The sequence below is a fragment of the Tauraco erythrolophus genome, chromosome 6 (genome assembly GCF_009769465.1).
Source record: "Tauraco erythrolophus isolate bTauEry1 chromosome 6, bTauEry1.pri, whole genome shotgun sequence".
NCBI lineage: Eukaryota > Metazoa > Chordata > Aves > Musophagiformes > Musophagidae > Tauraco > Tauraco erythrolophus.
The window spans coordinates 65,086,909-65,103,467 of NC_141470.1; the positions used below are offsets into that span (position 1 = coordinate 65,086,909).

At 45.8% G+C, this 16,559-nt stretch overlaps 2 protein-coding genes across 5 annotated transcripts in view; one reads left to right on the forward strand and one right to left on the reverse strand.

Moving 5' to 3' along the window:
* Nucleotides 1-16,559, reverse strand: part of BRF1 (BRF1 general transcription factor IIIB subunit) — a 178,570-nt gene that overhangs the window by 79,337 nt on the left and 82,674 nt on the right. For 2 of the 3 annotated variants that reach the window (XM_086612720.1, XM_086612722.1), the window contains 2 exons: nucleotides 8,067-8,216; nucleotides 6,424-6,517 (listed from right to left, as the gene is read on the reverse strand). In XM_086612720.1, coding sequence (XP_086468846.1) covers nucleotides 6,424-6,517; nucleotides 8,067-8,216 — 244 coding nt within the window. The remainder of the gene's footprint in view (nucleotides 1-6,423; nucleotides 6,518-8,066; nucleotides 8,217-16,559) is intronic. The other variant, XM_086612721.1, reaches the window with a different exon arrangement.
* On the forward strand, nucleotides 11,816-14,680 carry BTBD6 (BTB domain containing 6). Of its 2 annotated transcripts, XM_086612723.1 has the most exons (5): nucleotides 11,816-11,929; nucleotides 12,182-12,476; nucleotides 12,700-12,790; nucleotides 13,067-13,185; nucleotides 13,423-14,680. In XM_086612723.1, the coding sequence occupies exons 2-5, from the start codon at nucleotides 12,271-12,273 to the stop codon at nucleotides 14,453-14,455; spliced, it is 1,449 nt and encodes a 482-aa protein (XP_086468849.1). In that variant the 5' UTR covers nucleotides 11,816-11,929; nucleotides 12,182-12,270; the 3' UTR covers nucleotides 14,456-14,680. The 2 variants fall into 2 exon arrangements, with proteins under 2 accessions (XP_086468849.1, XP_009985590.1); XM_009987288.2 differs by lacking the exon at nucleotides 11,816-11,929 and having other exon boundaries at nucleotides 12,112-12,476.

The window sequence follows — 16,559 nt, forward strand, 5'->3', positions numbered from 1 at the left end:
TTACTAAAGGTAAGGACAAAATTAGAGGCAATCCAGTTACTGTGGTTTTACAACTTACAACGTGTCACCTGAGCTGTGCTAAATTAGTCTGTCTGTGTTCCCAGGCCAATGCAACTGTCAAGAGGAATACTTTCACTTAAACAACTTCCATGGTGTACTACATTAGCACATTTCACCTCTTTCTGCAATGGACTAGGAGCGTTCACACACAGTCATTTACTGCAAATTAATTGGCGACTGATAATTTATGGTGCTCATTTGCTGGCAACTCTCTGTCGTTTTTCTAAGTATTAAAGAATGGGTACCTTGAAAGATTTATTATACTAAATAAAAGTACCCTTTACAATTAGTTGCTTTTACTCCCTCTCACCACAACAGAGATTCAAAATTATCACAAATTCCTTAGCATAAATTTCAAAGCCCTGATTCTGCAAATGCTTACACATGCGGCTAACTCAGGTTAACACTTGTGCAGGTGGTAAACGCACAACAGATCTCCCTGGCCATCCCAGAAGTCCGCCAGTCTAAACCACCTGGAATTTTTTCTTCTTGTTTCGCCCTCCCTCCCCCAACTGAAGTGTTCACACCATGCTAATGAAACAAAATGCTTCAGCATTCCTTAAAATTTTGTTGCAGTAGCATAGTTCCTCCGCTGCTGTCTGTCAAAACCCCTCTATGATCTCCTGGAAAGGAAAAACAGTGTGCTGCTTAATTTCTTAACAGTCGCTCAGATGAGGAAAGTCAAACACAGAGAAGACTGTTTACAAGATCTAAGCTTGAGTTAGGGCTAATAAGTTAATTACTGTATCAAAAGTAAGACACCAAATAATTTTGAAATGACAGTTCTTAAATAAGTATGAAGTACTAAAATATATTAGGAATCTAATTAATGTATTAGCTTACTAGCTGTATAGAAGCTGGAGTTATAAAAAGGAACATTGCCTGTGGAATTGGATTCCTCAAAAATAAAACCTTTTTTCATTAAAACAGGCAATTCATCTTAGAAAGGTATGCAACACCAACCTGCGTGGATCAAGTTGTATTCTCCTCACCATACTAGAAAGATTTCTAGAAATCATCTATAAGCCACTTGAAATTATTCAACTGGAGACATAAAACATTTCTCAATGTACTTTCTTAGCTTATCACAACAGCGGCCAGCGAAGGAGCTCCACAGCTGCTGAGCCAAGACCAGGGCCGACACCATCACAAGCTCCTTTACACGAAGTAACTTGCCCAGTTTTCCAAAATCTTCCCTCCATACCGCCGAGTACTTACACAACTCTGACGTACTGAGCATCCTCTACCTTTCTCCATGCTCAACTACCTTAGGTGAACAGCTCTCACTTAATTCATCAGCTACCTTTCACAGGATTTTAGCACGGCTTTACTTGGACCGCAGTTGAACACAGACTTCTTCACGCCTTTCCCTTCAGTCCTGGCCTCGATTCGGCTTTGGTGTTTTGGAAAACCTGACCTCACAGCCACGAGTGTCCCTGTTACTGTGGCTTCCCATCCCAGCTCTGGACTCACGTATCGACCTGCTCCTCACCTTGCCTGCGCTCACAGAAGCCCACTCGGCTTGAGACTGCCCTGGGAGCTTGGACCTGAAGTTTGTGCGAGCTACATACTGCAGAAATGAAAACAAGAAAAGCTGCAGGCAACACATTTATCTCGATGCATGAATCTTTAATTTTCCCAGAAAACTACCAACGCAGTCATTGAAAGAGCTGTAGCTGGGTCCCCAGGATATGAGCAAAGCACCCCCTTTATGACAGTCCCTGCAGCATCTCCACCCCACCTGGTGAATGGAGTTCCTTCATAACAAGTCTTGTCCTCCTTCCCCAAAAATGCTATTTTCTTGTGAGAAAAGACATTCACCTCCAAAATGAGCCCGTTCTGACCTTTCATTCCAATTCCTTCTAAATGAAGCTTTACTTACTCTGAAGTTCATCACAAATGGGTTTTTTAACAGCTAGTATTTCATGGAACTGAGAAGAAATATTTTTTAATGCAAAAAGTAGCTCAACTTAAAGATAAAGAGAGTAAGCCAAAGAAGTAAAATGCAAGTGTTAACAAAGATAAGCTCTTTTTTATTTCATATTTCTATTGAAGAAGTGCCTAAGATCTTCAAACAGGCATAAGGGCCGCACAGTATTAGATAACGCGCAATGGACAAATACCACAAAAATTATTCTCACTGCAGATAAGATAGAATTTAGTATGCAGAGAAAGTATGTAATAGGTGAGTAAACAACCGAAGGGGCAGAGAACGTAAAGGTTAAAAAGGCAGCAGTGAAGACAGGTGCATTGAATGCAGGCACAAATGTGAGGATTAAACTAAAATAAAGGGTTGGGTTTATTAAAAGTTAATTTCTGCTATCTCCAACGATGATTACACAGAAAATAACAATTTGACTAATTAGTTAATATTTGTACAGTACTTTGAATATATAAAGTGATATATAAGTTAATATCATTTCAATTAGACTGGAAATGAGATCGAATTATCAGTGCATTTATTAATATTTAATACAGTCACTTTCAACAACAGCAACAAGCTTTAAATTTTAATTGTGTGCTTCAAAACAAAAGCTAGGAGGCCCTGTGAAGTAACTACAAAGTTTTCTTACCAAGATCCTACCAAACCCCCATGCATTAGAAGTAAACACACGCTGTTTTTTAACCAAACAGACGGTTAAATTAAGAACTCTTGATTTGAAGATGAGTGACAGGGTCCGTGGGCCATGCTTTGTCACTTTTTCCTTCCAAAACAAATTCCCTTTATGACCAGACGATTCATTTTTATGACTTGAAGGTCCATCACTTTTTTGTGAACCTCCTTCTAAGAGCTACCCCTCCTGTACACGGTGGCGAAACACGCAACAGATTACAGACTTGTAGGGCTTAGTGCTCTCCAGATGATGGACAACAGGGTGATCTAATCCCCTCTTACACAGTCACATCAGCTGCATTGCACAGGACCAGAAATTGTGTCCTTCTCAGGGAAGCGCTGCCACCCCTTGCCGTGCGTGGCAACATCATGGATCCTCCAGTTTCCAGATTCTCCTGGAAACTATGCTAAGGCACATGGAAAATAAGGAGGTGACATGTGACAGCCAACATGGTTTCACTAAGGGCAAATCATGCCTGACAAATTTGGTGGCCTTTTACGATGGGGTTATGGCACTGGTGGGTAACGAAAGAGCAACTGACATCATCTACCTGGACATGTCCAAAGCATTTGACACTGTCCTGCACAACATCCTTGTCTCTAAATTGGAGAGACATGGATTTGACAGATGGACCGCTCAGTGTTTAAAGAACTGGCTGGATGGTCACACTCAAAGAGTCGTGGTCAACGGTTCAATGTCCAAGTGGAGGCCAGTGACGAGTGGTGTTCCTCAGGCGTCAGTACTGGGGCCACTGCTATTTAACATCTTTGTTGGTGACATGGACAGTGGGATCGAGTGCACCCTCAGCAAGTTTGCTGACAAGACTCAACTGTGTGGTGGTGTGGACACGCTGGAGGGAAGGGATGCCATCCAGAGGGACCTGGACAAGCTGGAGAGGTGGGCCTGTGAGAACCTCATGAAGTTCAACAAGGCCAATTGCAAGGTTCTGCACGTGGGTTGGGGCAATCCCAAGCATAAGTACAGGCTGGGCAGAGAATGGATTGAGAGCAGCCCTGAGGAAAAAGACTTGGGAATGCTGATGGATGAGAAGCTCAACATGAGCCGGCAATGTCCGCTGGCAGCCCAGAAAGCCAACCATATCCTGGGCTGCATCCGAAGAAGCGTAGCCAGCAGGTCGAGGGAGGGGATTCTGCCCCTCTACTCTGCTCTCGTAAGGCCCCACCTGGAGTACTGTGTTCAGCTCTGGAGTCCCCAACTCAAGAAGGACGTGGAGCTGTTGGAGCAGGTACAAAGGAAGGCCAGGAACATGATCCAAGGGCTGGAGCACCTCTGCTATGAAGACAGGCTGAGAGAGTTGGGGTTGTTCAGCCTGGAGAAGAGAAGGCTCCAGGGTGATCTTATTGCAGCCTTCCAATACTGAAAGGGGGCCTACAGGAAAGCTGGAGAGGGACTTTTGACAAGGGCATGTAGTGATAGGACAAGAGGCAATGGCTTTAAACTGAAAGAAGGTAGATTTCGATTAGACATAAAGTTTTTTACAATGAGGGTGGTGAAACACTGAAACAGGTTGCCCAGAGAAGTTCTGAATGCCCCATGCCTTCGAGTAACCTGATCGAGTGCAAGGTGTCCCTGCCCATGGTAGGAGGGTTGAAACTAGATGATCTTTAAGATCCCTTCCAACCCAAACCATTCTATGATTCTACGAGGTTCTTCCTGAAACAGGAAACCAAGCAGGGCTCTCTTAAAAAGCATTGCTTCCACAACCTCAGCCAAGCCACTAATCAACACAGCCCTGTCCACCTCAGGCTGCTGGGCTATCTCTGCAGGGCAGAGGGAGAAGGGACTTGTGTCAGTGCCACCCCTTCCCTTGCATATTTCTACTATGGAAATCTGTCAACACCAAAAGCAAATTCAGCTTCCAACAATGGTCCGTGCTTCCCCAAGAGCCATGTAGCCAACTGGGAGCTACATCAAACCACACAACAGAACCTGCAGGTTGTACGTTCGAGTATTATCTGGACTCGTGTTTGGTTTCACTTCAAGAGCTGCCAGGGCAAAGCCATCAGCAGTGAGCGTAGCATCCAACGCCATCCATTAACGAGCATTCACCCAACTACGCTCGTCACCTTCACAGCGCACAAAGCAGCAGTAGCTCTTTACAAATCACAGTAACTATAGCAATAATTAAAGGAAATAAAACTGTACATCAAACTGAGAAGCAACGACGTTCTTAAGAATGCGAAACAAGTGCTTATTAATTTAGACAACTTCTATCCGATGGCATTTGGAAAGGAACTCTTGAAAGAAGAGCTAAAAAACTGGAATGCAGAAAAAGTTATTCGAAGGTATTTTTTTTATTTGCCATCGTTAAATACTATATAACATGCTGTTATTTGAAAAACATCAATCAAATTTATAGATTCATGATAAATACAGTTGTAATTATAGCTGCCTGAAAATAATTCAGCTGTCACGTTTACCCTGTCAAAGTAAATAACGCTGTCATTTTAGTTGATGTGTGTGACTTGAGTAAACATTTCAAAGCATGAATTTTGAAGTAAGATTTCTTCGCTTGAAACAATCCCTCAAATTAATTTTCCTTCCAACTCTAATTTATTATGCTTATTTTCTTAGTAAGAACGAACTCTTTAACTATTTAACCAAGGCATCTTGAAGTAGACTATGGGTGCATAAATCATTAATCATACAAAATGCACGTCAAAACACATGACCTGTTGATCAGAGGAAAAAAGTGGCGTTTGCGCTGCTCCGTCCTTATTGCTGTAATACCTTAAAGCACTTCAAACACTTTAAATGTATCCCTGTGCTGCCCGAAATAGTATCGTTCCTATTCCACAAATGAAGATTCAGGGCAAAAAATGTTTTTCACAATTAAGAACTGAATATTACTAACAAGTATTAGACTCAGCTGATGTGCTTTAGCTGGTCTCAGTGAGGTAGAGGGAAAGAAGGACACCAGGGGACCTTTCTAAAGACAAACCTTGGTAGAACAAACTTCAGAATCTCTTGGCAGTACAAAAATTTACAACTGAGGGCAACAGAAAGCATGGTATTTCACAGTTAGGTCAATTTTTACTGAACCTACAGGGAAAGAAAATGTTACAACTTCTCAAAACTAAAATGAGGGAAACTGAGTGACTGCTTACTTCATCAAAATATGGGAAATACTACTAGACCTTTAAAAAAAAACCCACCATGCCAAAGTACTTGGGAAATTCCCACTTTCAGGCTTACATTCGGCTGATAATTCCACTTCCGTCCCCTTCAGTGAACTTACCATTAGACTCACTGCATTGCCTTCTATTTATTAGCAGTGCAACGCTGTCAAAAATGAACATTTCAGAAAAATATTTTGAAAAGTTCTGTTCAGCAACAGCTAAAGGACAAGACTTTTCAGCACTGTATTATGGATTAATTAAAAAAAAAAATCCCACAGTACATCCTCAGCTTTGAGAATCAATCAATTATTTCTTCTGAGGACACGACAACACTCTTAACATTTCTGACCCAGCATTTTTTTGCCTTCAACTCCTCACCTGTTAAACAGGCACAATGCTCCTTACCGTCTTTGCTAAGCATTTGAGGCCTTACATAAGAGGCAGGTGTTAGTCCTTAAAAATGACCAGCTAAAACATGTTGTACTTATTTTATTCTTGGCACTTCTGAAAAGGAAAAGAACCTGGTTTCCTCCGATATACATTCATTTTAGACTACACCACTTTTCAGTACTGTAAACGAAAGATAAAAGCAATAAAACTACACTGACCTTTTCCTTAATGTAGACTCACAAACCTTGACCACCCTGATGACCTCTTTAACAGTACGTCGGAAATCATGCATTCTTGCTGCCACTAGCAGAGCTAAAGAACAAGCAGGGAAAGTCAATGTCAAAAAGAGGAAAATTTCCTGAAGAAAAGCAGAAAACAGTCAGATAATACACTCTCTCTTTGTCCCTGCCTTCAGCTAAAGAGCTGTAAGTGCTTATGCTCAGCTGCGTCCCTGAATACAGGTGATTGACTTGACTTTACAAACTTTGCTTCCTACTCAATAAAATTAAGCTGATTGCAAGTTGCACCCTGAAAAATTCTAGCATTTGGGAAACCATGGTCAGCTACTTGAATATAGGGCAAGAACACCTCATTGATCTCACATTTTCAAAGTTATGACCTTTTAGCAGAATTTACTAGTCTTGAACAAAAAGATCTCCAGTTAACTATTCCAGGAGCCAGAACTGAAACACTGAATACACTTAAGCTGTTATCCCCACTGCTGTCACCACTAGCACTATCCCAAGTGCCCAAGTGCTCATGCAAGACCCTCTATCCTGCTAGATAACTAGTACTGGCTGCACTTACACCAGGGTGTCAATTCAGAGCAGTAGCTCCGTTTTGAAGCATCAACCCACTCATCGTGCTGCGGCTCAGCACGCAGAACAGTTTAAAAGCATGGAAATGGGAACATCAGGGGTTGAACAAACGACTGGTCCTTCAAACAATGTGTAGCACCGACATTTGGGCCAGGGAACCAGACTAACCCAGTCCACAGTAAACCACATGAACTGCATATTGTGTGGATGGATGTAGCGGACTCAGCACAATCTGCTTCAATCTATAGATCCACGGCTGTTGAATCAAATCACTTGCTCATGTGGATATGTAGTGAATCAAAGCCCAGGCTGGTCTCCCATAGAGTCTATATTCAAATTTTAGGCAATATGCAATAAGCAAGTACTATTAATAAAAAGAGGTTAGAAATTTCAAGAAGCTTGCAGAGTCCTGGGTTCCCTAAGGTCTGAGCATTATTTCTCATTCCAGCATGCACACGTAAGATCTTTCAAATAAAATAAAGCACATATGTGAACTCTGTGACCATCTACAGTCTTCGTTCCTCTGACCTCACTGGCTGGTACTGACTACCTTTTAACCCAGCCCTCCCAAACCGGTAGGTTTTTCGTAAGCATCATGACAGCGTTGGATCTTGGAAAAAGATGAAGAAGGAGAGGAAAATAATTTCACAGAACAGGTCAAAGAGGGCATTTCTTGCATAAGAGTCTGCGTAAAGACACAAATCAAAGTGCTTGCGCTAATGGTGTCATTTTAGCTGACAAAAAAACCTTTTAGCAGCTAGAGCTCGCAGAGAGTGGGGGTGAGAGGAGCACCAGAAAGGAGGTTAAAAAACCCAAAACGTAAGATACAAAGGATGTGAGCAAGTAATGTGAGACCAAGGGCAAAAAATGAAGTTTGAGTTTCAGAAACTATTTCGACGAAGACCTAAATAATCTGTAGGTGCCTGACAGCACAAAACCCAGAGAAAACGGCATCACTGAGGAATTCTCCATCTGATCCCAGCTCCCAGATTCTCACGTCCAACCTGCTGCGGGGGAAGCAATACACCCAGTGTTTGACATACCTGCTCCGCAGAGCCCGGAGGGCCGGCGGCCAGTGTGCATCCAGTCCCGCTTCATTCTCTGCAACAGCCTGAGAGCCGTCATGGACACCTCATGGTTCTTATCCCCAAACTCAAGCATGTGTGCAAAGCGAGGAATATACAAACACGGATCTGCAACAGAAAGAAATACGATTATTTCTAATCCTAACCTTTGATTTAGGAAACGTAGTACCTGAGCAGCAGCACTGCGGGGCTGTCGTGGTTGGCTTGCTTCACGTCTCAGCAAACACCACGAACTGTGCTGCTGGGCCAGATTCTCTGTTCATTAAGCTTTAGAAGCACCTTTTTAATTAAGCTGAAATAAAATCCTTTCTTGCTTTATAGACAAGAGACCTTTAAAGTACTGCACAAAGTTTTCCTTACGTGCTTTTCAGGGTCCAAAGCTGAACATGCTGACTCTGACTTGTGAGCAGTGTAAATGGTATCGGTGAAATTACGTAGAAATCTAAGCATTTGCAAAAGCTTTTGCAGAATGAGAACACAGAACCAAAACTTTTAACATCTCCTGCAAAGTAACAAATAAGGTAACTTGCATGTCTCATCTCACATCTAACTACAAACCAAGCTTTGAAAAAAATTCTTTTGCTTAAAATCCCTTGTCCCTAACAAAAGACTACTTACATGTTCAAAGTTAATTCCAGCTCCTTCTCAGACTCGTATTACAACAATACATACCCTCCATCGGCATAAATTGCTGGAACTCAATTAACGTCAACAGCACTATGACAATACATCGGCCACAGATCTGCCTCCAGATGCACAAACTTCTTTCAAGTGTTGGTGTTATCAGCTTCAAACTAACCGAAATATGTCAGTACGGGTTGTGCTCTGCCTAAACCAATTTATAATTTATCAAACAATCTTGTAAAAGCTACACTTAACACATGTTTACTCTTACTTGAGGTATCAATTTCTCATTTCCTGCCAGCCTTTTATCACTTGACCGAAAATCCATGATGTACGGTAAATTGTTAACTATTAGTCTCAACTCAATTTCCTTAGCTGATCCCCTGCATGGGCACTTAAACTGATAAAGAGGAAAATTCAGCTCAAAACACTGGAACAATCTTACGGATTTACAATTAATCAAAGCAGTTTCATTTAGCAACAGGTTCTAACAATGATGCCCTGTTGCTATCCATAATTACCAAGATCACGCCATACGTGATTACGCCTGTCAGCCCAGCAGAAGCATTTAAATGAAAGCATTTATCAAGCAAGAACCTCCAAACACATCTCCCTCAAAACCTAAAAAACGCCAGAGTGCATGGCATTTCCTAAACATGACCCTAAAAATCAAAGGTTTAGGAAAGATTAACCGATCCTCATAATTCTTAAGGATAGTTGTTCTGTATTTCCAATTATCTATGCCGCACGCTAGCAGACACTCACCTGGCAGACACATGTTAAGGTATCTGTGACAAATGAATTGTCTTTATCTATAACAGCTTAGGAAAATCCACCTTCAAATACTTTCTTGTAAAACATGTATTTATACAACTGCAGTTTTTGGAAAAATATGATTGTTTATAACTGCACTCAACAGAAATGACCAATTCCAAAATTCAACAGCGAAAAAACCCTTTCAGAAGTGATACCCTGGTTCAAAAGACATTTAAACTTTCCTCTTCACACCATAAAAATGCATCCAATGTTGCAAAGTGATGCCGGGTTTGCCTCCCCATCTCTTCTTATCCCAACAGGGCCCAACCTCAGACCCTCCGGCTGCCGGAGCGGAACAGACTGAGGCGATTCACAGCTTTCTTTTCAGACCTGAGTTTCGGGAGCATTTACACGTTTGCATTGTAGCTGTTCAGACGCTTCTGCCGGCATTCATGCCCACGGGTCATTTGACAAAACATTGCACATCATTAATTTAAATTCTGAAGCTACCAAACAGTCAGAAAACGAATACACATCTAGGTTTGAAGTGAAAAGCCTTAAAGAGGCCATAAATGGCTAGAAAGTAATACTACCCAGATACAAATTAAATGCAGGGCCAAAGTTCACATAAACATGTCCTGCATGGACGCAAACATTTTTTTTAAAAATAAGTAGTGTATTTTTCAAAGTTGTAAACATCTCAAACACCTTGATTCTTTCCACATGTACTAAACAAGCAGCGACGCACCGAGGGAGTCCTGCTCCCAGGTGAGACCCTTCAGGGACTAAGGGACCCTTGGCACTGACACCCTTGGGACTGACACCCTTGCACATGAGCAAAGAAGTTCAAGTGCAGCAAAACCCATCGGCTTTCCTCCAGGGGAAGGAGGCAGCAAGAACGTTATTTTCTGGTTTAAGAAAGGAGCATCTGTTTTTCTGAAGACTTTCCCTTCTCTCCCTCACCCACTCGTGACTTGGAACTTGGACTTCCCGGAGTACCCAGGTGCCATATAGTCGCTAACAGCGATACAGAAAAAAATCATCGGGGAGAGTGCCTTCCCCAGCAGAACACGTAACCGGGACGGCAGGGCCGGGGAGAGGAGCCTGAGCCGTGCCCCGCTGCCAGCCCACCCCCACGGGAACGGGCACCGCGAGCGCAGCCGGGGGCAGTCACTGCCTGCCGAAACGCCGGGGACCCGGGCCGGGAGGGCCCGTACAGCCGGAGCACGGCGGCTTCGGGGCTGCGAGAAAAGGGGAGGGAAAAAACCCTGCAACTTCCTTAGACTTAAATAATTCTGCCCGGGCCGCGGCCCCAGCGCCGCAGCCGCCCCAGGCTCCGGCCCCGGCCCCGGGCCGGGCAGCGCGGCGGCCCGACAAGCCCCGCGGACCTGCGCGGCTGCGGCGGCGGCGGAGGAGCGCGGCGCGGCGGCGCCCCCGCCCGGGCCGGCCGGGAAGGGCGGTGCGCGCCCGGGGCCGCCCGCCCTGCTGCGGGAGCCCCCGGGCCGCACGGCAAGGCCGGTCCCCCGTGCCCTCCCCCGCGCTTGTCGCCGCTGCAGCAGTCCGGGGTGGGGGAGGTGCACCGAACGGCGTAAGGACCGCTGGGCTCCCTCCCGGTGCCGGCTTCGGGGCGGGGCGGGGGGGGGACAGGAAGGGGGTAGCGGCGCGGCAGTGCTCGGCGCTGCGCACGTACACGGCGCACCCGGGGCCGGCGCCACGGCCGCAGCGCCCCCGGGCGGGCGCGGGGGGGGCCGCAAGACTGACACACGGCGGGGCGGGGGGCGGGTCCTCCGCCGCGCCCCGGCGCTCCCCATTGGCGCAGGCGGCCGTGACGCGCGGCGCGGCGGCTCCTCTTAGGGCGGGAGGCGGAGGCCGGGCCCGGCAGAGCCGCGCCGAGCCCAGCGCTGCATCCCGCCGCCGCCGCGAGGGGAGCGCCGAGGGCACCGCCGCGGAGGAACCGGGGCGCCCCGCGGCCAGCAACGCCCCCGGCGCGGGCGGGAGGAGCAGCGCCGTGTGGCGGCGGCGGCGGCCGCCGCGGGGAGAGGAGGAAAGTTGGTGCGAACGGAGGCGGCGGGGGCCGCCCGGGAGCGGGACTGCAGAAGAGCCGCCGCCTCGCCTCGCCTCGGCCCGGCCGCCGCGGATGTGCCCCCGCCGGGCGGGGAAGGACGGAGCGGAGCGCGGTCGCTGGCAGCGGGGATCGGGCGGCTGACTGCGCTTCACTGTCGCCGGGCTGCTACACTCGGAGGATTTGTGGATTGACTCTCGCCCCGACCCACCGCCTCGGCTGGATTTGTGGCGTTTTGTTGCTGGATTTTGGCTTTTTTTTTTTTTAATTCTTCTCTCCTCGTTCGTCGGGGGAAGGAACTGCCTGCCAGCCCCGCTCGGGTTCCCCACTGCAATCGTGGCAGTGCCGTGGAGGCTGGGACCCCCCCCTACAAGCCAAGGTGAGCGCTGGCACCGATCCGACACAGCATCATCCTTTCCCCTCGGAAAGGTGCGTCGGGCTTGTAACCAAAGAGCGCGCACACACGCCAAAAAAAAAACCCCAAACCTGCCTTGCGTCTAGAAGCATACAAAATATCCAGATAGTGGGACTTGCGTTTGGGATTTGTTAGTTCTCTTGCTCATGCCACTGCCCCATGGTTGCCTCAATGGCAGGATCATGAAGTGTTTGACTTTTTTTCTTCTGCTTCCAGAGACCTTAAAGAAGTCCAAAAAGAGTGTGAGGTCAAACGGCAAGGTGCCAGGATGCTATGAGATAGTGCCCCTGTCCCTGAAGAAGAAGATGGCTGCAGAACTTTACCCTGCCAGCACCAACACCAACATTGCAAACAGTAACGCCGCCGCCGCCACCGCTGCCAACAGCAAGAAGAACGCCCTGCAGCTCCAGCACAGCGCCCAGCCGCCCCCGCCGCCCCAGCTCCAAAACCTCAACAACAACAACTTGGAGAGCGCCAACTGGCAGTCCTTCCATCCCACCCTGCGGGAGAGGTAAGGGCCAGGCCCCGCCGGACACCGGACCCTCCCCGGGCGGGCGGGAGAGGTGCCCGGCCCCGTGCACCTGTGCCAAGGGCAGGCGCAAGGGCTGGGCTGCCCTGGCGAGGGCAGCCCGGGACGGGATGGACCCTCGGGGGACGCCGGCGGGAGGCTCGGGCCGCCAGGTGAGGGGCTGCCCAAGGCTAACGGGGCTTCTCCCCCCTCCCCTCGCTTGCAGGAACGCGCTGATGTTCAATAACGAACTCATGGCTGACGTTCACTTCATCGTGGGCCCGCCGGGGGCATCCAAGAAAGTTCCTGCCCATAAGGTTTGTGCAGATAATTTTTGGCTTTTTAATACTGCTGCACATCTTGCCTTCTCCCCCCTGCCTTACAACTAGGTTCTTTTTTTTTTTTTTCCTAATCACAGCTCTCGTTTAATCCCTGAAGTAATTCATATACACTGCAATTAAAGGGAACAGTCTAAGGCAGTCTTCTGCCTCCACTGCAGCTTTTAACTTTCCCTAAGTGTAGCTCTTATCGAAAGCCAGCACGCTCAGCCATTACCAGTATGCATTACTGAGGCTTCTCTCTCTGTTTTCCAGTATGTTTTGGCAGTTGGTAGCTCTGTCTTCTACGCTATGTTTTATGGCGATCTTGCGGAGGTCAAATCTGAAATCCATATACCAGATGTGGAACCTGCAGCCTTTCTAATCCTATTAAAGTAAGTGGCCACTACAAGTCTTACTAATTACGTGGACAGAATCAAAGTAGCTTATAAAATATACATCTCCTAATTGGCAATACGCAATATGCACTTACTACTGTTTACTTAATGCGCTGACAAATACTCAACGTCAGATTTGCTGCCAGCAGAGATGACCATAGATCAATCTCTCATGGCCTATATTTTTTTTTTTTGTTGTTCCCTAAGAAACTATTTCTTTTTTTCCCCATCCAGATACATGTATAGTGACGAAATAGACCTGGAAGCTGACACGGTTCTGGCTACACTGTATGCTGCCAAGAAGTACATCGTGCCGGCCCTAGCGAAGGCTTGCGTCAATTTTCTGGAGACCAGTTTAGAGGCGAAGAATGCTTGTGTCCTGCTGTCTCAGAGCAGGCTCTTCGAGGAGCCAGAGCTGACGCAGCGCTGCTGGGAAGTGATTGATGCTCAAGCAGAAATGGCACTGAAGTCAGAGGGCTTCTGTGAGATAGATCAACAAACACTAGAGATCATTGTAACCCGGGAAGCGCTCAACACCAAGGAAGTGGTAGTCTTCGAGGCTGTTCTCAACTGGGCAGAGGCTGAATGCAAAAGGCAAGGGCTGCCAGTTACGCCACGCAACAAGAGGAATGTATTAGGAAAAGCTTTGTACTTGGTGCGGATTCCGACCATGACTTTGGAAGAGTTTGCCAATGGAGCTGCCCAGTCTGACATCCTCACCCTTGAGGAAACTCACAACATATTCCTATGGTACACAGCCGCAAACAAACCCAAACTAGAGTTTCCCTTGACAAAAAGAAAAGGACTTGTACCTCAGCGATGCCATCGGTTCCAGTCGTCTGCATATCGCAGCAATCAGTGGAGGTACCGAGGGCGATGTGACAGTATTCAGTTTGCCGTAGACAAACGGATATTTATAGCAGGACTGGGATTGTATGGGTCGAGCTGTGGCAAAGCTGAATACAGTGTCAAAATCGAACTGAAGCGCTTAGGAGTTGTCCTTGCTCAAAATCTGACAAAGTTTACCTCCGACGGCTCCAGTAACACTTTCTCTGTGTGGTTTGAACACCCTGTGCAGGTTGAGCAGGACACGTTTTACAATGTAAGTGCTATTCTTGACGGTAATGAACTCAGTTACTTTGGGCAAGAGGGAATGACTGAAGTGCAGTGCGGGAAAGTGACGTTCCAGTTCCAGTGCTCCTCGGACAGTACTAATGGAACCGGAGTACAAGGAGGACAGATACCTGAGCTCATTTTCTATGCATGATGCATTTCACCTTGATTGTACTCCAATACTGCAATGAGGCACATTAAGGGATTTTTCAGTTTTACTACGAACTCTGCAGCAGTATGGAATGTTACGCTACTTACCTATCTGCTACATCAGGCTATACAAATAAGTGAAGGAATGCTCTTGAATTTAATCTTATTTTATTTATTCATAAGCTATTTGACTTAATTATTAAGACTGCAGCAAGCAGAAAAATGTTAAATTTTGCACGTACTGTGCATTTATTTTGTATATAGATAACTAACTTGCAGACTGCAGCTGACTTAAACAGAATGTTCTAAACTAGAGCAGTTTATGAATCTGTGAAATATAAAACATTTTTACTTGCCCTAAATCTTGTGTACTTGCTCATTGATCTTACGGCTTGTGTCTGTTAATTCATCTACAGTACAGCTAGGGGTGATGATACTGTAGTCTGTTTCCTGTCTGCATTAGCTATTACTGCAGCTGCAAAGGTTCCCTTGCCTGGTAAACTGAAACTATCCATCAGCAGCCTTTATTTTCCTTCACAAAAAGGAGAGCTGACATATAGAAGCTCAGGGATTTTTGTGTGTTGCCTAAGCTGAAGGTAGACAAACTATGAGTGTAATCAAAGTCAATCAAAACCATCCTGTGGTTATATCTGAAAGCTTCTAATGCCCTCTCAAACCCAGCATCTGTTTTTAACCTCCAGCCTACCCAGCAAACGGCAACGCTGACACTTCCACCTGTCAAACTGCACCCCACTTGAATGGCCAGAGTCAAGACATACAGATGAAGCTTAATGCAGTGACAGGCTTTATCAGATTTAGCCCAGAGCTGTAATAGTGGCAGCCCCTATCTAAATATACATCCCCTCCTCACGGTTAGGAGGAGACATTAGAGAAATACTTGCACTATGGCCTTTAAATTCAGTCAAAATTACTAACTGGAAATAAGCCACCTTAAACAAAAGCTGCTGGGTCTTCCCCCTCCCTCTATTTTTTCTAACAACATAGTTCCTTTCATTCATTATCAGCAGTCATTTTACAGCTAGTGCCCTCAACTTTTCTCCAAGTGATAAAAGTAGGTGTTTTCCTCATGTGTCTGACAATCATTACAGATAAGCCAATTAGAAATACTGTTCTTTACAAGACAGATTTATAATGTCCTTGGAAGGAATACTCAAACAGCAGTCTAAAGCAGTATTTTTTTTTTATGTCTAACAATTACTTCTACATTTAATTTAGAAGGGTTTTCTGTTTGCCTTTTCCTAAGCTGTGTTAATTTTCACCTTGAAACTAAGCTGCAATACAAATTCTGCCTGTTCTCTCAAAAAAAACCCCAAAAGTAATGAAAAATAAGAAAGCAACTGTATCATTGAGAACAAGAACTTTTTACCAGACGCCAAGCTATGCTAAAAAGCCAGCACGCCATGACGGCTGATAGCTGTGCACTGCCACGTACTATCTGGATGCCGTTATGACGATGCTCCGTATGTGAGCTGCTGGTTCTCCTGCTGCAAAGGCAGGCAGTTACGTGCCCAAATGAGTACATCTGAAGGGGTGTGCAGTGTTCTTGGACACAAAGGCGTCTGATTCTCTCAATACAGATTAAGGAGAGTAGGAGTGAGAGTGGGTAAAGATACAGGAAGAAAATTGCTGCATAGAGGTGGGTAACAGTCACAAGACCTCTCTATAAACGCACTCTTTTAACTGGAATGGGCATGAATTCACTTGGCTTAAAAGCTACAGCCTAGACAACAGCTTTTTTACCCTTTAACAGGTTTAAACCCACCTTCCTATCACTGTGTTAACAATTTTGCTGATGACTTAGTAATTAAGAAGTTATTTGCATTGCTTGGAAGAAGTTGCTCCTCATTTTCGGTCAAGCCACTTGTATTTCAAGCACTGAACACCTCAGCTACAGGTGATGGACAGATAGTAAATTTGGCAAATATTTATCAAATGTTGCATCTCTGTGGAACTGAAGTATGACAGGCCTGTGTGAGCTTGTAGACGCACATAGATTTATTATGCATCAGCCCATTGTCTTAGTATAGCCGAAACTACGCTCAAAAAAACCAACAAAACTATTTGTAAAAGAAAATAGCATCTAGCTC